Source organism: Calidris pugnax, unplaced genomic scaffold, assembly GCF_001431845.1.
Source record: "Calidris pugnax isolate Ruff unplaced genomic scaffold, ASM143184v1 scaffold91, whole genome shotgun sequence".
Classification (NCBI taxonomy): Eukaryota; Metazoa; Chordata; class Aves; order Charadriiformes; family Scolopacidae; genus Calidris; species Calidris pugnax.
In genome coordinates, this window is record NW_015090898.1 from 1,968,060 (window position 1) to 1,991,622 (window position 23,563).

Below are 23,563 nucleotides of genomic sequence, written 5' to 3' on the forward strand. Positions count from 1 at the left end.
AAATACATCCTCCAGTTCTGATTTCACAGGCAGGGATATTTGGTACTTCTTCCAAGGCAGCTCCACTAAGAAATGTTCAATATATGAGTAGGAGCTTCACGGAGCTCTCCTTGGGCACCGGGGAGAGGGTCTGTGTCTGTAGCTGGTCAAATATTCCAGGGTTTGGATTTAAGGCTGGGATTTTAGACTGGAGATGAGGAGAGGGTTCTTCACTGTGAGGGTGGTGGAGCACTGGAACAGGTTGCCCAGGGAGGTGGTTGAGGCCCCTTCCCTGGAGATATTCAAGGAGAGGCTCGACAAGGCCCTGGGCAACCTGGTCTAGTTGGGGGTGTCCCTGCTGACTGCGGGGAGGTCGGACTAGATGACCTTCCGGCCTGGACCATTCTATGATTCTATGATTCTATGATTTCCAAAACAAAATACAGTTCAGCAAAGCAGATGTTCTGTCCTTGCTGCCCTCCCTGGTAGTGAAGTGGGGAAAAAAATGCCACAGTGGGGCATAAGGAAGGTGTTCCCCAGGACAAGGTGTGAAGAGGTGTGATAGAGGTTTCCATAGGTGGTTCATGGCAAGAGGAACCACTAGAAAGTGGTTAGATGCAGCCTGTGGCAGCACCTGGATGTTTTGGACATAAGAGAATAACTGGAAACTCCTAAATTAGTGAAAGTCACAAGCAACCCAGTAAGACCCTACTTTTCACTTTTCCTACACTTGATGCTGAAACTCCGTAGCACCCCATTGTCAGTGTCACTCCTTGTGATTCACCTAAAGGGCGGCGTATTTCCTTTTTGGGGAAAACCAGAAGGCAGCACTCTCCCCCTTCTTGCCTGGCTTGCTGCCCACGAGCATTGCATCAATATCATCCAGCACATTACATCATCTGCTTCCGCCGCTGCCTCCATCCTGCACGTATACAGCCCTGCCTGGAGGAACCATACACATTTTAGTAGCTGCTGACCTTAGAGAAGTTGCTAAAGCCTCAAGAAGTTGTTGGGATTTACAGCTTTGGATTTCACAGAGGGGATGACGGTGTCTGGGCAGATTTCTCACCTGATTTTTATGGCTGAGATGGGGGGAGTTCCTCTGCTGGGGCAATATATGGAAATTATAGCACAGTGTGGGGTCGTGTGGTAGCAGCGCTTTTAAGGAGATGATGTTTGTGGAAGGAGGTAAAGCTCAGAGGGGGCTTTCACAAACGATGCTGGAAGGGATGTTGCTGCCTGGTGGCTCCCCAGGCTGAATCTCCTGGAGGGGCACCCAGGGGTGTTGGGGAACCCCCATGAGGTGCAGTTGGAGCCCAAGGGGTCTTGTCCTCCGATGGAGTGGAAAAGGGGGCTTCTCCAGTGCATGGAAAGGAGGGATGGTAGCACAGGGAATGGGCGTTTGATGCCCCTGAGCTGGGTTTTATCTCGGCCCTGTTCTCCAGGGGGAGAAACCTCTCTGTGACGTGAATAACTGGTGATGTGAGTGACTGGTGCCGTGTTTCCCCTTCCTGCCCCCGTGGCATCACTGGTGCCACAGCTGGCACATCCCTGTGTGTGGCACAGCCAGGCACTGGCTTTGTCTCTGGGTGTGAGAAAGGGGCAGAAGGGAGCTCTGAGAAATGTGGGAACTGCCGGAGTGTGTGTTAGTTACCCGGGTCCCTTATTTCTTTTGTTGGAGGTTTTGAACACCTTCCTTTCTGAAAAACTGCCCTGTGAGGTGACACTGCCCAAATTCTGCCCTAAAATCACTGAACTGGCTCATAAGGGTTGGACTGGATGATCTTTAAGGTCCCTTCCAACCCAAAGCATTCTCTGATTCTATAATGAAGCCAGACTTTAGGCTGGTTTTGAGATTGTGATTCCAGACTCTTGTTGGCAATCCTCTGTGCGAGGATGGTGCTGCCTTCCTCCCCTCTCCTCCTCCCCTCTGTGCCTGCTCTCCCCGGGCTGCTGCAGGCGTTAGTGCCCCACACGCCGCTGGGCTCACTGGCCACGGGAGGCTGGGCAGTGGCCAGCCCATCTCTGAGGGATGTGGTGCTTGAATTTGTCGGGGTGGTTTTCCTCGCTGAGCTCTGCCGTGGGGTGGAGGAGCAGTGAGTCACCCCTCACTCCTCACATCCCACACGTCCAGGGAGCCCAGAGGTTTTTCCCCCTTGTGGGGTGGGAGGGCGTTCACAGCCATCAGAGCCCTCTGAGGAAATGCTGCTGAAAACTTGGTGGTTTTTTGGGGTTTTTTTGGGGTTTTTTTTTGTTTTTTTTTTTTTTTTTTTTTAAGCAAGTTTTGAATGTGCTTAGGAAATTGTATTGCAAGACTGGCTATAAAAGTTGCTAAAGACTTGTCTATCCCTCCTCAGTGTCTGGTTTTTTTTTTTTTTTCTTTAAATAAAAGGTCCTTATCTTCTCTGCCAACTTGGCAGCAAAGGTTGCGGCTGATTCCTGCTTTCGAGCGATGTTTTTCTCTTCTGCAATGCTTCGAAAAATGACCATTGCAGGAAAGATAGCTGGAGGAGACGGCAATTAGACAGGGGAAGTTCACGGTCACCGTACCTGCGGGTGTGAGCTCTGTGCTCCCCCCTGTCCCCCCCCAGCACCCAGAGCTGCTCGGGCTCCGCACAGACCCCAGAGCCCAGCGAGTCAGTGCAGTACGCAATCCCAGAAACAAAGGTCAGTGGGATGCATTAGAATCATGACATTTTGCCTAAAAAAAGGTTTTTTTTTAAGGCAGAATCTTTTTTCCCCCTCCTGAAAGTCTCTTTTCCAACCTGTGGGCTGGGCTGGCTACTTCTGACGTGGTAAATCCAGGTGGAGATGTCTGTGTGATCCCAAAGTGCCAAGAGCTGGGAGACCATGGAGCCCAGGATGATTCTGAGGGTTAACCAAGAAGCCGATAATCATCTGTGACGAACGCCTCTTATAGCAGCACTCAGATTGTGTTGATTGAATTAAATAATATTTAATTCAATTTTGTTTTAAATTTGAAGTACAACGTCTGTGCAAGCTCGTTGTGTGGACATTTAAATTGGATTAAGAGCGGATAAAAGGATTAATGATTAACACTAAATTAGCCTAATTTTAGCTGTTCCTAATCTTATTTCGGAGTCTGCACAAGGAGGTTGTCAGGTTTAATTGCAACTTTGATTAAGCCGGGCTTTATAGCTGGGAAAACTGGATGAGTTTAACGTCATCTGGAAGAGGAGCTCTGCCTGAATTTGCAAAGCAGCGTAAGCACCCGAGGCTTAACCTGAATATTGGTGGCCGGGGACGGGAGAGGCGTGAGGGCTCGGGGGGACGATGCTCCGTGCCCTGGCTTTGCTCCCCCCTTTGCACGTGCCGAGCTTGGCCAGTGCCCGGTGTGGGAGCCACCAGCTGGGGTAAAGCTGCTCTGAAATGATTCTGGACATGAGCAGGCAGTGGGCAGTTGCAGCCCAGAAGGCCAATCCCATCCTGGGCTGCATCAAAAGATGTGTTGCCAGCAGGTCCAGAGAGGGGATTCTGCCACTTTACTCTGCTCTGGTGAGACCTCACCTGGAGTATTGTGTGCAGGTCTGGAGCCCTCAGTATAAGAAGGACATGGACCTGATGGAGAGGGTCCAGAGGAGGGCCACAAGGATGATCAGGGGGATGGAGCACCTCTGCTCCGAGGACAGGCTGAGGGAGCTGGGGTTGTTCAGCCTGGAGAAGAGGAGGCTCCGGGGAGACCTAATAGCAGCCTTCCAGTACCTGAAGGGAGCCTACAGGAAGGCTGGGGAGAGCCTGTTTAGAAAGGCCTGCAGTGACAGGACGAGGGGCAATGGCTTCAAGCTGGAGGGGAACAGATTTAGACTGGAGATGAGGAGAGGGTTCTTCACTGTGAGGGTGGTGGAGCACTGGAACAGGTTGCCCAGGGAGGTGGTTGAGGCCCCATCCCTGGAGATATTCAAGGAGAGGCTCGACGAGGCCCTGGGCAACCTGGTCTAGTTGGGGGTGTCCCTGCTGACTGCGGGGGGGTCGGACTAGATGGCCTTTGGAGGTCCCTTCCGGCCTGGGCAATTCTATGATTCTATGAAATCACTGCAGAGGCTGGAGGCGCAGCCGCTGCTGCTCTGGGGCTCCACAGGATCCCAAATTTAACTCTCCCGCTGGCACGGCTGGTTTTGCACGGGGATAACCTTGGTGATGCTCCCGGGAACGGGGGGCACCGGGAGCCAGAGCTCTGCCCTTGCTGTGGTGGGACGTGCTGGAGGAGAGGAGCAATGAGCCAGTCCAGCTCTGCAGAAGGGCTGGAGAGGGGTCGGCCCCCAGGGGGGGGCTCGCAGGTGGCTGGGCTCCGGTGTCAGCTGTGTCCCTTGGCCGGGGCACAGCTCCCTGCCGGCAGCGGGGCAGGACAGGCGCTGGGCACGCTGCGGGTGCGTGCTGGTGGCCCAGGGGGGAAGAGCTGCTGCCAGAGAGAGGGGCCAGGAGGTGCTGGAAGGGAAAGGACCGTGGCGTAAGGACCAGCCCCTGCTGCCAGAGCATCCCCCTAGGAAACTCCACGAAATCTTGGGGATGGTTGATCTGCTCAGGCATGTGGGCTGTAGGTGGTATCTCACCAAAACACTTGGTGAAATAGGGATGTGAAAAGAAAAGGAAACCCCAGAGGGCAGCAAGCCATATTATGGGTCTGTCCCTATTAAAAATTAATAAAATGATAAAACTCTCGGTTTCATTACACCAGTGGTTTCCACTGTACTGAACACTGGGTGCCTGCTGGGTGTGGGTGCAGAAGAGCCGTCCTGTGGGCCGTGATGGGCACAGAGTGAGGACAGGTGGGTGCAGAGCGTGTGGTGGCCACGTGGCTCAGTCACAGTGACCCAGCCGATCTGTGCTGGGCTCTGCTGTGGCATCTCGAGGAGAGTATGTGCCTCCTGGAGAGGAACAGCCACAGGGACTTTGGTGCTCAGCACCTAATATTGCCCGTTTCACGCCGCTTTCTGCCGGGTGCTCTTCCAGCCGACCTGTCATAGGCCTGGCCAAGTTCTCTTCTCTGAACCCAAATCCTGAATCCAAATATTTCATTTTCATTTAATATTATTCCCTTTGGAGGAAGACATTCACAAATTATTAATACAGTGCTTTTGTGCAAGAATTGAGCCTGGGGGCCAGCCCCATGCCGAGCAGCGGTCCTGTGGGCCGTGATGGGCACAGAGTGAGGACAGGTGGGTGCAGAGCGTGTGGTGGCCACGTGGCTCAGTCACAGTGACCCAGCCGATCTGTGCTGGGCTCTGCTGTGGCATCTCGAGGAGAGTATGTGCCTCCTGGAGAGGAACAGCCACAGGGACTTTGGTGCTCAGCACCTAATATTGCCCGTTTCACGCCGCTTTCTGCCGGGTGCTCTTCCAGCCGACCTGTCATAGGCCTGGCCAAGTTCTCTTCTCTGAACCCAAATCCTGAATCCAAATATTTCATTTTCATTTAATATTATTCCCTTTGGAGGAAGACATTCACAAATTATTAATACAGTGCTTTTGTGCAAGAATTGAGCCTGGGGGCCAGCCCCATGCCGAGCAGTGCCTTGGCCTTGAGGGCTACCAGAGGTCCCTTCCCACCAGCCTGGGTCATGGCTCTGGGTTTTGTGGAATTATGGGGTGGAACATGAGACAAAATGCTGAGATGACCTCTGCCTGTTGGTGACGTTCCCCAAAATGTGGTGTAGCATCACCTCGGCCGGAGCATGCTGAGGTGGAGAGACGGGTTGCCTCACCTTCCACACGTCCGTGCACGGACAAGGGTCGGGCGCTGATGGACTTTGTCCGTGACGAGTGTGAGCTCCGCGGTGTGGTCTGAGACACAGGGCTGTGCTCGCCCCCTCCAGCCCACTGTCCTGCCTGGGAAGGGGAGCAAAGATGGGGCAAAACACTTGTGTTTTACCCCAGCAGGATCAAACCCCATGCACAACGAGTCCCTTGTTTCAATTCCAGGAGGAACAGGCTGGCAACCAGGAGCAGAGAATAGTGTGACCTCTATGTCAGCCACCACTTGTGGTATCGAGGAGGATAAGTGGCTTGAAGGGGCTCCTAAATACCCCAGTAGTTTCCATTTTCTGCCGTGTGTGGGTGCAGGGGGAGGCAGGACTGCTGTGCCAGAGGCTTGCTGGGGAGCCGTGGCTCTGGGTTTTGTGGAATTATGGGGTGGAACATGAGACAAAATGCTGAGATGACCTCTGCCTGTTGGTGACGTTTCCCAAAATGTGGTGTAGCATCACCTCGGCCGGAGCATGCTGAGGTGGAGAGACGGGTTGCCTCACCTTCCACACGTCTGTGCACGGACAAGGGTCGGGCGCTGATGGACTTTGTCCGTGACAAGCGTGAGCTCCACGGCTTGGTCTGAGACACGGGGCTGTGCTCGCCCCCTCCAGCCCCCTGTCCTGCCTGGGAAGGGGAGCAAAGATGGGGCAAAACACTTGAGTTTTATCCCAGCAGGATCAAACCCCGTGCACAGCGAGTCCCTTGTTTCAATTCCAGGAGGAACAGGCTGGCAACCAGGAGCAGAGAATAGTGTGACCTCTATGTCAGTCACCACTTGTGGTATCGAGGAGGATAAGTGGCTTGAAGGGGCTCCTAAATACCCCAGTAGTTTCCATTTTCTGCCGTGTGTGGGTGCAGGGGGAGGCAGGACTGCTGTGCCAGAGGCTTGCTGGGGAGCACGGACCCCCCCCCCCGCTCCATCATTGTGGCCTGGAAAAGCTGAAATCCTCCAGCCAGCAGCTGGGCACTTTCCGAATGGCATATTTTCTCCTTTAGAAAATGGGGACGTGACAAAAATAAAGATGTTCCCCTGCACGGATAATTTTATCCACCCCCCCTGGAGGAAAGCAGGCAGGCTGCCCAGCCCGCTGCCCGTATCGGTATGTGCCTGGGAGGGCTGTGCATGGGAGGTGGATGCCCACGGACCCTCTGGGCTCCTGTGCCCACCCAGTGTGTGCTGGGCACGGGAAATTGCACTGGGCGTGGAAAGGAAAAGTCCAATTTAGGGGCAAACACTACATCCTTTGCTTTAGCTGTAACCTGCTGGTGCGGGGAAGCGAGTCCTGCCTTTCCTAGGATCAGGGGCAATTGCTGTGCCTGGATCGGGTGCCCTCTGGCATTTGGCCAGTTGCAGCCAGTCCGGAGCAGGGACAGCCACCTCTGTGTCCCCGACCCATGGCCGTGGCCGGCACCGGGCTCACGCCGCAGCGTGGCCGCAAAGGGAGGCTGAGTCAGAGCATTGCTGCCCGCCGGAGCCAGCTCCCAGCCTGGCCTGGATTGAAACCTAAACTGGGTCACCTGGGTTTCGGACCAAAGTTTTATTTGCTTTCAGAGCAGGTGTAGGGTTTTCAAGAGGTGAATTAGAAGTGCTTTTAAAAGCAAACGTGACAATTAGCAAAGACGGTGGTTTGAATTGTCTGGATGTGCTGGAGCAAGGAGGTGGTTTGGTGGTTGGGTTTTAATTCAGATGGGGAACTAAAAGATGCAGTGCTAAGGGACATGGTGTAGGGGAGGACTTTGTAGAGTAGGGTAGATGGTTGGACTTGATGATCCCAAGGGTCTCTTCCAACCTGAATGATTCTATGATTCTATGATTCTAAAAGATTAGGTGGAGGAAGCACTGTTTTATTTTTGAAATCAGCAGAGAGTTGTCAAAGTTACAACATGGGACAGCATTTCTTACCCTTGTCAAACCCTTCCCAAGGTTCCCTCTTCCCGTGCAGCTCCGGTGCTTCCAGCTCCAGGTCCCGTACCTCCTTCCAGACCTTTGCCACGAAGGTTTCCGTGTGTCTGACAGGGCACACAGGGGCTGTGCCTGGTCTAGAGATGGAGAGTGTTTGAGGTTCCATCCCAGCTCTGGGAAGGCAGGGACTGGAGGGGACTGGGACACCGGGGGCTGCCCTCCCCTGTGCCAAGATCCTGCTCCGCGTCACGGAGCAAATCCTCCCTCTGCAGCGGCCCATATCGCAAATGTGCCTTCAGGAATTGTGTTCCAGGCATTTATTAATCCTTCCATGAAAAATGCAACAGCAGCATTAAGTATTGTTTAACGTTGATATGCACAAGCTATAAAATTATACTCAATTAGCATCCTTTTTCCTTAATGGAGGTTTTGTGTTTCAAGAGATTAAGTGTTCTCGCGTGCTGTGCTCTGCCCCTGACTTCATTACCTTCGTGTTCCTCTGAACTCCAGAGAGAGAAGTTAAAAACTAATGGCACACAATCATTCCAGCCTGGTGAGTGCTGGCTGACTGGGATCACACCTCAACAACCCAATCGAAAGCTGCTGAGCTCACAGGGTGTCCCTGGAAAAGCTCCCAAAGGAGTAAAGTCCTCGTTGTGCCTTTAATCCCAGCAGAAACAAGTGTCACCTCAGAGGAAGTAAAACAAAGCTACTCATGCAGGAGTCACATCCTCTGCGCTTCGGCTGCCACCACCTGAGTGCCTTCCTTCCCGGGTTCACTCTGGTGCAGCACCCGGGAGCTGCAGGGCTTCCCTCCATCCCTCCCTCCATCGCGGCTCATCCCGCTCCCCCGGCGATGCCCAAACCTCGAAAGAGTGTGAGGAATCTGAGCAGGGGGGCAGCGGGGCTCGGGCTGCCCAGCTGAGGACCCTAATTATAAAAGCAGAGGCTTGGCAGGTATTAGCTATTACAGAATGTGAGCTTGTGACACTGAGTGACACGTGTGTCCCCAGCTGGCAGGGCTGTGCTCCCTCGTTTTTAGGGGGAGATTAGCTTTTACACAGATGGCTGCAATGCATTTCTGTTCTCAATGCTGTCACCTCTTTCCACCTGAAAGCTAAAAGCAGCCCAGCAGCATCTTTCTTGGCTGCTGCCAGTGCGGAAGGGACGTCAGCCCACCGCTGGCACTAACATCTTCTGGTGCCAGCCCACTGCCACCAGTACAGGATCATAAGATATGGAGCTTTTCTGCCTCTGGTGAGCACCTCCAGGACAGGATAGAGAAGCTGCTTAGTGGATCACAGACACCACGGAGCAGGAGCTCAGATTACCCTGCCCATATGAACGTCACTGGGTGCGAGGAGGCAGCAGCTCCGTGACAGAGCGGTGGGGAGCGGGAGCTCCTCAGCAGCTGGTCACACACCTCATCCTGGAGCAGATGCTTCCAGCAGAGCAGTGTCCCCTAACGCTGTGTCAGGGCAGGGCACGTCCCATGACTCAAGCACAATTTCCTGCAGGAGCTGGTTTTGTTTGTTTTCCAGGGAATGGCCTTACCCAGCCCTCCGAGGCTCTGACACAGCACAGACTGGCGCAGCCGTGGGCCAAACTGAAAAGGGGATGGAAGTCCTGGGAGCATCTTCCTTTTCCCTCTTGCTGATCACAGAGGATTGCTCCAACAATTACGTTTTAATTTTTGTAGTGCTTTTTTGCCATTATGTCTCCTCTGGATGTAGCCAGCCCTGCTGTCTTGATGTGTCTCATCAACAACAGCCTGGAGCAGCGTTTGAGCCTCCCTGTCTGGGTCCCTGAGCACCCAACTGATCACAGCCACTTCTTCTGTGTTTTTATTGATTTGCAGCAGATATTCTGTAAATGAGACTATTCCTCACCTCTGTTGTTTGCATTTGTATCACCTGAAATTCCAGGTGCTGGTTAACCTTGCTTTGGCAAGTCACTGGGACAGGCTGGAGGAGGAAGGGATGGATCAGGGTATTTTGGATAATTCATTTGACCAGCTTGTGGTTGAGGGAGCATTTTCCAGCCCTACCCTTGTTTGTGTGGCAGAATGGCAGTGTCCTGTGCTTCACAGTAATGGGGGGGGAGCAGCACCATTTCAGAATATATTGATGCTCAGCATGACTGGCTCTGGCAGGATCCATAGGTGGCATTTTATTCTGTAAATGAGACTATTCCTCACCTCTGTTGTTTGCATTTGTATCACCTGAAATTCCAGGTGCTGGTTAACCTTGCTTTGGCAAGTCACTGGGACAGGCTGGAGGAGGAAAGGATGGATCAGGGTATTTTGGATAATTCATTTGACCAGCTTGTGGTTGAGGGAGTATTTTCCAGCCCTCCCCTTGTTTGTGTGGCAGAATGGCAGTGTCCTGTGCTTCACAGTAATGGGGGGGGAGCAGCACCATTTCAGAATATATTGATGCTCAGCATGACTGGCTCTGGCAGGATCCATAGGTGGCATTTACAGTCTTCCCAAGGGCAGCTTCAGCCTCCCAGTTTGCCTACCAGTGCTGTGGGGGATGGCTTTAAACCAGGCAGAGCAGGCACCCAGCGAGCAGATGTTTAGCCACAGCTTGCAGGAATGCCACGTCCACCACCACCAGAAACCCAAATTGGTCAGACCTTCCTCTCCTTTGCCTTCTCCAGCAGGGACACCCCACCAGAGGAGGAAGCTAGGGAGTTTGATGCGATTCAAGCATCAATGGCTTCAAGCTCCAACAGGGTAGGTTTAGATTGAACATTAGGAAGGAATTTTTCACTGAAAGAGTGGTCGGGCATTGGAACAGGCTGCCCAGGGAGGGGGGGGAGTCCCCATCCCTGGCTGTGTTTAAGGGCCGTTTAGATGCAGTGCTGAGGGACATGGTGTAGGGGAGGACTTTGTAGAGTAGGGGAGATGGTTGGACTCGATGATCCCAAGGGTCTCTTCCAACCTAGACCATTCTATGATTCTATGATTCTATGATTTTTGGCAGAGCCTGGGTAGTGTCGGGGTTTAACCTCAGCCAGCAACTGGGACCACACTCACCCCCCAACCCCATCCCCAGTAGGGGAGGGAGAAGAGGGAGAAAAAGAGCAGGGGAAAAAGCCCAAATCTTATGGGTTGAGATAAAGACCTTTTAATAAGAACAGGAACAGAAGGGGAAAATAATAATAATAGTAAAAGAATATTCAAAGTAAAATGATAGAACATAAGTATCTCTCACTACCCGATGGTGGGTTGCCCATCCTCAAAGTAAAGTGACAGAACACAAGTAGCTCTCACTACCCGATGGTGGGTTGCCCATCCCATCCCAAGCACTGATCACAGATTCCTGCCCGCCAGGCAGCCCCCATTTATATCCTGAGCATGACGTGTATGGTAGGGACTATTCCTTTGGCCTCTCTGTGCCACTGCTCAGCTCCTGTGGGAACCCCCCGGGCAGCCCCCATTTATATCCTGAGCATGATGTGTATGGTAGGGAATATTCCTTTGGCCTCTCTGTGCCACTGCTCAGCTCCTGTGGGAAGCTGAGAAAGTCCTTGACTAATGTAAACATCACCTGGCAACAACCAAAACAATATGTGTTATCAGCATTAGTCTGGTACTGAATGTAAAACACGGTGGCCACTAGAATTAACTCTGTCCCAGCTGACAGCAGGACAGAAGGTGGTTTGAGCTTCACTGGACGAGACTCCTCTCACAGCCAGGAATGGAGTGGGCAGCTCGTGGCACGTCTCGGCTCTCTCTTCCTCTGTAAAACATTCCAGTGTTTCTTCCCATTTCCCTTCTGCTGCCAGGTGAGACGGGGAGGAGGCTCAACAACAGGAATGTGGTGTTACTGCATTGCTGAGCAGCAGCGGGGTGAGGGCAGGCACTCCCAGCAGCGGGCACGCCTCGGCGCGGGCGGAAGCTCAGCCAATCTTTCACATACCGTAGCCTTAGGGACAATATTTTATTTTTTCCCCTCTAGCTCTGTGTATATCCTTTCTCTGGGCTCCTCATCCTCAGCCTGCACGGCCCCGTGTCGCTCAGTGGGGACGGGAGGTAGGTACCACACATGGCCAAAGCCACGGGAGCCAAGATCCACGTCTTCTGGCATGGTCTGCTGAGCCCCTGGCCAGTGCTGGAGTGGGCAGCTCGTGGCACGTCTCGGCTCTCTCTTCCTCTGTAAAACATTCCAGTGTTTCTTCCCATTTCCCTTCTGCTGCCAGGTGAGACGGGGAGGAGGCTCAACAACAGGAATGTGGTGTTACTGCATTGCTGAGCAGCAGCGGGGTGAGGGCAGGCACTCCCAGCAGCGGGCACGCCTCGGCGCGGGCGGAAGCTCAGCCAATCTTTCACATACCGTAGCCTTAGGGACAATATTTTATTTTTTCCCCTCTAGCTCTGTGTATATCCTTTCTCTGGGCTCCTCATCCTCAGCCTGCACGGCCCCGTGTCGCTCAGTGGGGACGGGAGGTAGGTACCACACATGGCCAAAGCCACGGGAGCCAAGATCCACGTCTTCTGGCATGGTCTGCTGAGCCCCTGGCCAGTGCGGGAGAGGAACGTGATTTTGGGGTCGTTTCAGTGAAGTGGATGGAAAAGGCTCAGTGCAGGTTTTTCTGAGGGCGAAAACCTGTGTTTTAGCTGAAACGCAGCCAACCCGTCAGTCCCCATCGCTGCGACTCGAGGTGGCATTCAGGCTGGTCTGAGATGTGAATGCCCTGTGTGATGATAACTCATGTGGATGTCCTGAATTAGGCATTAACTGATGGAGCTGAGGTGCTGATAGAGGCACTGCCTTGACATCGTGATGCCGAGCATGACATGCAGAACCTGTTGGAGAGGGTGGGCAGATGCTGGGGACACGGCCCCGACCCCAAGCCGTGCAGCTCTGGAGGGAGCTGGGTGACGTCCTGGTGGGGCTACCTACAGACGGGCTTCCACTTGCCGGTTCCCTGCAGAGCAGCTGCTTCACGCTGCCGTCATCCTCCCCCAAAGTGATTTGTGTTTGTGGCCGTGTGCCCTGTCTCGGAGCTGACACCAGCGGGGAGTTGTACAGTAACTGGGTGTGTATGTCTGAAGATCCCTGAATCACTCCCTTTATCATTACTGCACCCACAGGCACCTTCTCTCCCAGGTGAGGCACTGCCTGTTAAAAGCCAGGAGAGGAGAGAGACGGCACTCAGAGGGCTCCTGAGGTGGCAGATCGGCAACTGAAGCACGGGGAGGAAGCCCTCACTGTGAGTTGGGGACACCACGGGGACCAGGGACACCACAGGGACCAGGGACACCCCGGGGACATCGTGGGGACCGGGGACGGTGCTCCCAGCCACGCAGGGAAGAGGGCAGGTGAGGTCTCAGGCAGCTCTGCCTCCCCTGGGCTCTCCTGCAGGGCTTCCCCGCGGGGACCCTGCCGGAGACACGTGTTCTGCAGAGGTTTTTACAGGTTTTTTTTCTTTTCATAGAAGAAGACTCGGGGCCATCGCGTGCGCTGGCGAGTTTTGATCTGGAATCGATTCTGGGAAACGCAGGGCAAAGGGTGGGGCTGGAGGGGAGAAGGTGCAGCGTGCGGGGAAGAGGTGGCTGGGGGGGGTTGGGGGTGTGTGTGTGTGTGTGTATGTGTGTTCACACTCCTCAGGGCATCATTTCTAGCCACACATTGTGACCTGGCTCCCTGCCCACCCCGGATCGTGGTGCTGGGGCTGTGGCTTCTCCACGTCCCCAGGGAGCTGGGCAGTTGGGAATCACAGCTCTGCTGAGAGTGGGGTGTCGTGCTGGTACCTGTGGTTTCACCCCAGCAATAACACAGCGATCCAGAGAGAGAATCTGGGGGAAGAGGGCAATCACACGCTGCAGGAGAAACTTGTGCACGCTCCCCGAGTTAGATGAAAAGCTGGGATTCTGTGTACGTCAAAAACATACACAGTCTGAGCATCTGGTTTTGCTCTTCGTTATTCTTGATTTGTCACCCATGTTATTCTGTTGGAGATCGATTAAAATTATCTCCCTGTGAACTGAGAGGGAATGGGAAGGACCTGGACTGAGCTTTAGCCTGGCATTTTCTGCTCGTTTTAGCTCATGCTGCAAATTCTTCCCTAGGTGTGTCCCTGGCAGGATGGAGTCTCGCTGCCAGCTTTGGCCATGGGCATTATTTGTCCTCCTGGGTAAGGTTCTCCATACGGTGTGTCTAAAGGGATACAGGGGAAGGTGACTGAATAGAAACGCTGCTAATGTAAGCTTTGTGTTGGTACCAGTATTATGACAGCAGCTGGGAGAATGGTATTGGATAATAGTGCTGGTGTGTGGCCAAAGGCTGCTCTCTGTTCTCTGGGCTATAGGGCTGGATGTATAGGTGACCAGGGGACAGCACACAGGGCTCTTCAGTGTGATAGGCAAGGAACTGAGCATCCCTGCAGCCCTGACACTGGGGTCATGGCTAAGGAGATTTTCAGAAATATCTGTTAGTACAAAGCACTTCAAAAGTGCCTTTTTCTTAATAGAAATAAAGATAATTCAGGGGCAGAATACCTTTGTCCTTTTAGCATGTGCCTTGTGTAGGGTTGTAGTTGGTGTGCTGTAGGAGCAGCATCGTGCTGGCTGATGTCTGTGTGCCACCCTGACACAGCCCCAAGTCCTGTTTTCCTGCTGTTCCAGCTGCCCCGTGGCGGGTGGGTGCAGAGCCAGCCTGTTCCCAGGGAGCCTGTTACCCCCCCACCGGAGACCTCCTGCTGGGACGAGCCCACCACCTCAGAGCATCCTCCACCTGTGGCCTCTCCAAGCCCGAGACCTACTGCACGCCCCACGGAGAGGTACGTCCACCTCCTAAACCTCACCTAGGGATGCTAATGCCTTTGCCCATCCTGTCCTTCCCGCCCATGTGCAGGGATGTGTTTAACCTATTCCAGGTATTTATCCCCCTTCCCACCCTGCTGGGCCATTGCACCATCTGTGGTGTCCTCTCAAGCCCCATGGTTGAGAAGAGGAGCTGAGCACGAAGGTGGTGGAAGGGAAGAGGCAGCAAAGCTCTGGTGTGAAGCACCGGAGGCAAAACAGGAGCTTTTGCATTCAAAATATCCTAAGCCTTCCTGTCCTTGGACTTTTTTCGTTATAAACTAAGCTCATATTTCACTTGTCAAAAATGGGAACATTTCAGGTCTTTCACAAAGACTTGGAAAAGCTTCTGAACAACTGTTTTCAATTAGGCTGGTTGTGCGGAGGCAGGAGATGGTGCTGGGGAGGATAACGTTTCAGCCAGCTGCGGGTTCCCAGGCTCCAAACCTGCCACCAAATCAGAGGAAGAGTTTAAGGATAAATCTGCCTGAGCTCAGAGCTGAAAACTCCAGGGGTGATGTCCCTGATGGGAGAGCTTCCTAAAGCCTTTCTAAGTTGCTCTGGCAGTGTTAACCCCGTAAGTGCTGCGGGAGGAGCCCGAAAGGGAATGGGTTCAATGCAGGACAGGCAAAAAAGGGTCTTGGAAGAGATGCTGGAGAGGAGAGGAAATGGCAGCCCTCCAGTGAGGCGGTGTTTTCTGCACTGAAATCCAGCTCCAGTGAGTCAGCGTTCTTCTGCTTTTAATTCCTTTCGAGTTGAAGGCCAAGGTGTGGCAGTAAGTGTGTGTGTGTGTGTGTGTGTGTGTGTGTGTTACAGGGCCAGTGCTCTCACTGGGATGGAGAGATTTTCACCCCTCTGTGGGCTCGGGGGTGACTGGGAGCTGCTGGTTGGTGTGGAACTGGGGCAGCTCCCTGGCATGGATGGGCACGAGCATCGTGTCCTGCTGGCTGTGGGCTGGCTGTGGGCTCTGCCCTGTGCCAGGGCATTTTCAGGGCTGACGGTCCTGGTCAGGCATTTCCTCCCTTCAGGCTCCTGCTCACTTTCTGGGAGCTGTTTTGCTGCTCCCAGGGATGGGGCCGTTTGCTCCTCTCCCAGCAAACCCCCGCTGCGGCTCGTGGCCCGTGGACAGGAAAAAGCAAGCAGCTATTTTTGCTCTGACTTAATTTCTGATTCTGCCCAATTTCTGTTTACGCTTGAGGAAAACTGAACGTAAATGTACCTCTGAAATCCTCGCTTAACATAGACTTTTGACAGTGACTTTTACTCGAAGAGGGGCCTTGTGCTATGGGAGGTGAGTGTCTGCAAAACCCTGATGGAGCTGGTCGTCCTAACACTGGCTGTGATGGGCGAGTTATTCCCTTCGCCTGCCCTTGAGAGGTCACTCTGAAGGGCCTTCAGTTGTGATCATCTGCATCATTTGTAATCTTTGAAGTGGGGACTGGGCATCTCCCCGATGGCAGCGATGTACCTCGAGCAGAAACGATCCGTTTGGTGCAGAATCAGTGTCCGAGGTGTGGTGGTGATGCTGCAGAACAAGGCAGGGGGCAAGGCTGCAGCCATCTCCTGCAGTCTTCTAGTCCTCAAACTACTCAGTTTTCATATTCCTTATACCTTGTCTTACAAGTACCAGGGTTAAAACAGGTATGGAACAATTAACACGGATGTGCTAAGTTGGATTCTCCAATTCTAGCTTTAGGATGTATATGTGATCCTTTCCTGTACTGAAAGGAGAGGTGCGTCGCTCCTGCTAGCAAATTCCTCAAAGACCCTTATTTCTGTTGTGCAGCCATAGTGGGAGTGTTGAGTCCACCAGCTCCTGTCTCTGGCAGGAGAAATCCCTATGTGTTGAGCATTTCCCAATTTATTCCTCCCTTTCTCTACTTCCCTAATTTAGGCAAAAAATAATCCCCTGAACTCAATTTTCCTATTCCCATCCCATAAAACGTTAAGTACATATAATTTATGGACTCTTAGGAGGTTGGGTTTTTTTTTTGTTACAAGTCTTGCTCTTGTTTTGTTGCCAAATAGGTACAAATTTGGAGTGGGTTTTGCAATCTCAGCAGAGGGCATGGGATGAGGGGTTGCTCTCGCTGGCTGCCGGGCACAGGCTGTCTGGCTGGGCCACCAGCCCACGCTGGTCCCAGGGCCCTCTTTTGCAATTCTGGTGGGTGACTCACTGTGGACATGGATTTCAGCCTCTGCTCCATTGTCTGCTCCGGCTCCAGATCCCTCTAACCTTTATACTTTGCACTACTGATTGCTCCATTCCTTGGCTGTAGGCTCAGTCTAGTGAAATCCAAGAGGGACACTCGGCATTGCCATTTATAGCGCAGGGGGTGGCAGCGGCGATTAGAAAAGCGACGGGGGGTGGAAACCAGGCAGACCAATGGTCAGGCTTGGAAACCACTTAGAGCTTGGGAAATGGCTGTTGGAGTCAGCAGGGAAAGGGAAAAAGCAGGAGGGAAACTGAAAATAAAAGAGAAAAATAAGCGAGCCTGGATTTGGAGTCGTAACGGCGCTGATGTGTGGGGAAAGACTCTCATTGACCGAGGTGTGATTCAAGTCCCAGTTAACTCATCCCTTTATTTAACTGCTAAGTGCAGCGCTTTGAGAGGAATATGGAGCAGCTCTCGCTGCCCAGCTCTAGCCAGGAGAAGGCTTGGTGTGGCTTTCAGGCGGATTAGCAGGTCCCTGGTCCCCTGGCCTGGCTCCCCAGGGCTGTGCTCGCCTTGGGTTGTCTGCGGTACCCAAGCCCTGGGGTGTTCACACCCGGCCAGATTAACACTTCTCTGGAGGGAGAGCATTTCTTTCCTGTGGGCTCACAGAATCACAGAATCACAGAATGATATGGGGTTGGAAGGGACCTCTGGAGATCATCTAGTCCAACCCCCTGCCAGAGCAGGTCCACCCAGAGCAGGTTGCACAGGAACGTGTCCAGGTGGGGTTTGAATGTCTCCAGAGAAAAAAAAGGCTCGTGCAATGCTTTCAGCTTGGATGTGTTCAGAACTAGAAAATAGCTACAGACTTTTCTAGATGTTTTATTCATTTCGAAGAGAGCCCAAAGCGCCCTGCACATCACTGTGAGAGCTTTTGCCAAAGAACAGGCAGGAGAGGAGTGAAGCTGGGTGTCCCTGAGCTCGTGTTGCTGCTGTTCCTGCATCCCACAGCGGAGCAGTTTGTGTGTGTGTGGTGACTATGTGGGTCCTCACGCCCTGACACCGGGAGACTTTGGATATTCAAATGTTGTTGAGGTCCAAGATTTTCTGCCTTCTCTCACCTGCCTTGCGTGGGCACCTGGTGGATATAAGATGCCTTGCCAGCAGGTCCAGAGAGGTGATTCTGCCACTTTACTCTGCTCTGGTGAGACCTCACCTGGAGTATTGTGTGCAGGTCTGGAGCCCTCAATATAAGAAGGACATGGACCTGATGGAGAGGGTCCAGAGGAGGGCCTGCTACGAGGACAGGCTGAGGGAGCTGGGGTTGTTCAGCCTGAAGAAGAGGAGGCTCCGGGGAGACCTAATAGCGGCCTTCCAGTACCTGAAGGGAGCCTACAGGAAGGCTGGGGAGAGCCTGTTTAGAAAGGCCTGTAGTGACAGGACGAGGGGCAATGGCTTCAAGCTGGAGGGGAACAGATTTAGACTGGAGATGAGGAGAGGGTTCTTCACTGTGAGGGTGGTGGAGCACTGGAACAGGTTGCCCAGGGAGGTGGTTGAGGCCCCTTCCCTGGAGATATTCAAGGAGAGGCTCGACGAGGCCCTGGGCAACCTGGTCTAGTTGGGGGTGTCCCTGCTGACTGCGGGGGGGTCGGACTAGATGGCCTTTGGAGGTCCCTTCCAGCCTGGGCAATTCTATGATTCTATATGAGGAATGAAGGGTGGAAATCACCTTTATCACCCCCTGTGTCATGGTGACATGGGGTCATTCAGGTAGGAATGGAGACGAGGGGTAGCAGAGAAGCCTGATCCCTAAATGAGCTATTGTGAGAGGTGTGTGAGCAGTGGGGCAGGAGAGCTGCTGGGCTGGCAGAGGATCCCTGTTCCTGCTGAGGGATGGTCGCAGCTGCCTGGCAAGGGTTGCTCTGTACATCCCTCCCCACCGTGTCTCGGCACCGAGTCGTCTTTTGGCTGCTTCCAAAAATACAGGCCAATGTCTGCGAAAGGCAGGATGTGCAAGACTAATGCTTCTGTCTGCCTTATTGCCACCGGCTGATGGTTACATCTGCTTGCCCACCTGCCGGAGTCGGTCAGGGAGCTCGGTGCTGATCCAAACCCTGCTGCCTGCCGGCGGCTTGGGCAGCCCCAGACGTGTTGGGACAGGGGAGCTGAACAGCCCCTGTGCCGCCCAGCTCATTGGCTTTTCACACCCACGTCATCTGTCAAACTCAAGTGGGTTTTTTGTGCAGAAAAATGCATCCACAAAACCGTGGAATAACTGTGGTCGGATGGGACCGCAGGAGATCCAGCCCCCGGCTCAAAGCAGGGCTTCTCAAGGGTGGGCTGAGGGAGGAGGGAACCAGACTCTTTTCAGTAGTTGCCAGTGAGAAGACAAGGGGCAATGGGCACAAGTTGGAACATAAAGGGTTCCACTTGAATATGAGGAAGAACTTTTTCACAGTGAAGGTGACGGAGCCCTGCAACAGGCTGCCCAGGGAGGGTGTGGAGTCCCCTTCCTTGGAGATTTTCAAGACCCGCCTGGATGCTCCTGAGTAACATGCTCTGACAAGCTCTGGGTGGTCCTGCTTTGGCAGGGGAGTTGGACTAGATGATCTCTATGGTCCCTTCCAACTCTAAAAATTCAGTGAAATTCAGTGAAATTCTAGTTTTGGGTATTCCTTCATCGTGCCAGGTGTTTGCATCGAATAATTTGTATTCCCGACCTGTTGAAGGTAGGACAGCAACCAGGCAACCAGGGGTTGCTTCTCTGTGCTTATCTCATCTCATTCTGGCATTCAGACACACCCTGCTCTTTCCTGCAGGGATCTGTCCCTACCTGCAGTGAACGTGCAGAAGAAAAAGCCTATTTCCCATTATTATTATTTTTTTTTTCTCCTCCTCCTCCACTCGCTGGATCATTTTTTTGCCGCACGACTGCAAACCGACACATATGCTGGGAGACATCACGTCATTCCCTCGCAGACAAGATGCAGGGGCAGGAGGACCCCAGCGATGGGTTTGCAGACTGGCATCCTGGCAGATTTTAAATGAAGTTTCGCTGAGGGGAGGGAGATGATGTGAGAACAGATGGGGTGAGGAAAACAGGCACCCACGTGTTTGTTTTTAAGGAGGAGAAAACGAGCTGCATTTCCTTCAAACCCCACACCCAGGATGTTTGTCTGACTTGTGCCTGCGCCCCTCTCCCTGCTCTCCCCTCTAAATTTGGGGGTCACTGGTAAAACTGAGGTCAGAGCCCTCGATTTGTGTTTTGAGCAGGACCTCAGAGCTCGCTGCTGGAGCACAGATGTGCCGTAGGGTGTTAGAGACAGATCTGGTCTGCAAAGCTGAAGCACCGTCCAGTTTAGCAAATGGTGATGGCTCCTCAGAAGTTTAACCACGTCGACACACCCCGGGGTAACGTCTGCCCCATTTTCCTATGGAAAATGTACAGAGTGCTTCCCAGGCCAGGGCAGCCCTGCTCTGTGAGCCTGCCATAGCCACCTCCTACAGCTGGTGTTAACAGGGAATGAAAAAGACCCCAAACAGGGAATGAAAAAGGGCCAGAATGAGGAATTGCATAACTCAGCTTTAACAGGTGCCCTTGTTCCTAAAGGAATTTATTCTTGCTGCCCACCCTATTTCTTAATAACCCTCAATCTCTCTGTGTATATATATATATAACTTCCCACTGCTTTCTAGATTGTCCGCAAATAAACTTGGAAGAGTAATTCCTGTCCCTATACAATATTAATTGTGCAAGAGCACACAAGGCTCCCGTATGGGAGGCTGCGTGCCAGGAGCCCGACTGACACAGTGCCCTGGGCTGGCACGGGGCTGGGCTCGAGGTGGTGGGGAGAGGGCTTCGTTTCACGGCTGGAGAGAAGCAGCTTCCCATTTTTGCTGATGAATAGCTTCGGTTTATTTCGGGTTGGGCACCTGTGCCAGGAGGTTTTATTTCAAGGGCTCTCTACTCGTATGAAAATGGCAGCGAGAGCTACTTAAAATACTTTGGTCTGAGTCCATCGGCTTCAAATCATTTGTGGTTTTCTGCCCCTGAGTGAGCGGGGAGGCATGAGGGGCCGGTCAGCAAGTGGTTCACAAGGTCAGAGCAGGAGCAGAGCAGCAACCCATGTATTTTTAAGACATGGATCTGTTCATTCTCAACACGCTGACTTTCCCCTGAAATAACAGCCTTTCTGATGGTTGGAAGGAATTTCCTTTAATCTCCAAACCTCTATAATCTGTGTTTTGGGTGACTCTTAAGAGTAGCTTGGAGGCACGGAGGGGCGGTTAGTGGTTTTCGTGCAGACCTACAACTTCTTTTGCCTTCCTGCAGGCCTTCTCAGCCCCACATCCCACACCTCAAACACGTCCCCAATGCTCTTCTGGGCTGGGGCTTCGGTGCCTGCGGGGAGGACGTGCAGGACGACCAGGGCTGGGGCTGCCCCGGGGCTGGTGACCCAGCTCAGAGCGTGACATCTTCATTTCCAGCCCTCACGTAGTCCTGTAGCCCTGGGCTGTTCCTGGCAAGCCCAGCTCCCAGGGATGCCCTGGCTCTGCTGCCCCGCCGGCAGTAAAAGAGAGGGAGAGCTGGGAAAAGGTGTGTGCTTGGTGCATCTCCCCTCAGCCCGGCACTGGATGCTCATTTTTGGTAATTCCCTCTCGGCTCGGTGCCCCGCCGGCAGTAAAAGGGGGGGAGAGCTGGGAAAAGGTGTGCTTTTGGTGCATCTCCCCTCAGCCCGGCACTGGATGCTCATTTTTGGTAATTCCCTCTGTCCCGAGGAACTTTGAGACACATAGTCACCGTCGGTAATAGCAGATCCTCTGGTTGTGCAATAGAGGGGTTTCACAATTGGATCCAAGGACGCGAAATGAAATTTGCTTCCAGTGTTAATTTTAGCCTTAATTAAAAAGCTGAGGAGGGGAAAAAAAAAAATGAAAAAAAAAATAGGCAAAGAGGTTTGCAGCAAGCACAGCCCCCGGGCTGCACCGGGAGGGTCTGTCTCACACAGAAGGTTTTTAAGCCTCATTTTTCTTTAGCACCGCATTTTAAGTGTGTTGCAGCTTCATTGCCAACATGGATTTGGAGCTACTAGAAGGCACTCGTGTCTCTGGCTGTGTGAATGGTCTAATAAGTATGCATGAATCACTCCTAATGAATAATTTAGCCGAGATTAACCTTTCCCCTTGCAGAAAGCCTTCCTCTCCCTTTGCTAATCACAGTCAGAACTGTTGTGAAGTTTAATCATTATTGGGAATTGTTGACTAGATTATTTCTGTGGATAATTCCTGTAGCTTCCTGACAATTTGCTGCTAATAGTCATTATCTGAAATGAGTTCTTCTGCCTGGACCCGATTACATGATTTCTGATTCTTCCTGGCAGAGCCAGGAGGAGTTGGTAGAGCCAGGGAAATTGCATGATTATATATTTTGAATTCTCTGTTTGCTTACTCTGCAATATTGTTGTAAATATTGTAGTTAGCCAACTCCTGTTCTGGGATATTTATAGACAGAGAACATAAAGACTATGGAAAGTGTTATGGAAACAGATCCGTTTAAGTGAGGATCTCTTCTCAAAATCTGCCCAAGTGCTGAAAGCTTCCCAGGTCCCGGGACAGAGCGGAGTCGGGTCTGGGCTTTGTCAGGAGCAAACACCATCCCTGCCCCTCACCGTGTTCCACCTGCTCCTGGGGCTGGGAGGACAGTGGTGTGGGACCAGTTAGAGCTTTCTGGTTGAAGCCAGCCCTGACCTTGTGTGGCTTTGGGTGAGAACAAGCAAAGAGATACCTCTGCACAAAGTTTTCCATGACTTTATATTTAAATTAAAAAATAAAAAAGGTAGTTCTTAAGAAGCTGAGTCCTTTTCTGTAGAAATGGCTGACTTAGGTGAGCCTATTTCAGGAGTAAGGAAATCAGAGACTTAGCTGACTTAGGTGAGCCTATTTCAGGAGTAAGGGAATAGGTGTAAACTTCTTTAAATTAAAAACCAAAAAAGGTAGTTCTTAAGAAGCTGAGTCCTTTTCTGTGGAAATCAGAGACTTAGCTGACTTAGGTGAGCCTATTTCAGGAGTAAGGGAATAGGTGTAAATTGTGAATTAGTCTTTTAAAGGCAAAACCAGAAGTCATGGTGCCACCGTGCCCTCCTGGCCACCACCTCCTGCTGCCTTCCTGAGGCACAGACCTCACCCCAGCTCCTGTGCAGGGTTGTGTTTGGGTCAGAATCGGCTCATTTGTTGAAGTATCAGATGGGGAGGTTTTAGCACAGAGCTGGATATAAAGTGCTTCTTGTCACTTGTCACCCGATGTCTCTGCTCCGCCGCTGAAAGCTGATCCCATCACTGGGGTCCCAAACATGCCCATGCCTCTGCTGTCACTTGATGCCACCCCAGGGGCTGCCAGCCCTCACACAGGGTATCTTGTGTCCTTCTTGGGGTCACCTGTTAGACCTTGTGCCAGACACACATCCCTCCTCTCCCCGAAACCCTTCTTAATCCCAGGAGATGACCTTTCGGGGACATCCAGCCCCGTGCCGCCACGGCCATTGCTGGCAAATACTGTTCTTGGTCTTCCCCAATTTCTTGGGCTTTGGGATGTGTTGGTGTGAAGCTCGTGTCTCGCTGCTCCGTTTTGGAGGCTACTTTACTGGGGCTACCAACAGCTTCAATTTCTAGTTGAAATGTTTCGTGTCACTTCTGCTTTTTGCTGCTCCATTTCAGAGGCTACTTTACTGGGGCCACCAACAGCTTCAATTTCTAGTTGAAATGTTTCATGTCACTCTGCTTTTGGGACAGTGGTCCCTGCAGCCCCGCTCTGTGTGGCCAGTACTGGGTGCTTAGGGGACACGGAGAGGGTCCATCCAGTGGGATGCTGCTGGGGGCTCTGTCACCCCCTCCTATTTAAACGTCCCTCTGGGACCTGCCCTCCCCACCTTGGTCCTACCTGGGTGTCTCC

The 23,563-nt window shown here is 52.6% G+C and overlaps 1 protein-coding gene across 1 annotated transcript in view; it reads left to right on the top strand.

Moving 5' to 3' along the window:
• The first annotated feature begins 11,977 nt into the window (after positions 1–11,977).
• Positions 11,978–23,563, top strand: part of LAMB3 (laminin subunit beta 3) — a 31,169-nt gene continuing 19,583 nt past the window's right edge. Inside the window, exons 1-4 of the mRNA XM_014948580.1 lie at positions 11,978–12,100; positions 12,749–12,976; positions 13,727–13,791; positions 14,282–14,436. Of these exons, the coding sequence (XP_014804066.1) occupies positions 13,743–13,791; positions 14,282–14,436 (204 nt within the window). The 5' untranslated portion in view covers positions 11,978–12,100; positions 12,749–12,976; positions 13,727–13,742. The remainder of the gene's footprint in view (positions 12,101–12,748; positions 12,977–13,726; positions 13,792–14,281; positions 14,437–23,563) is intronic.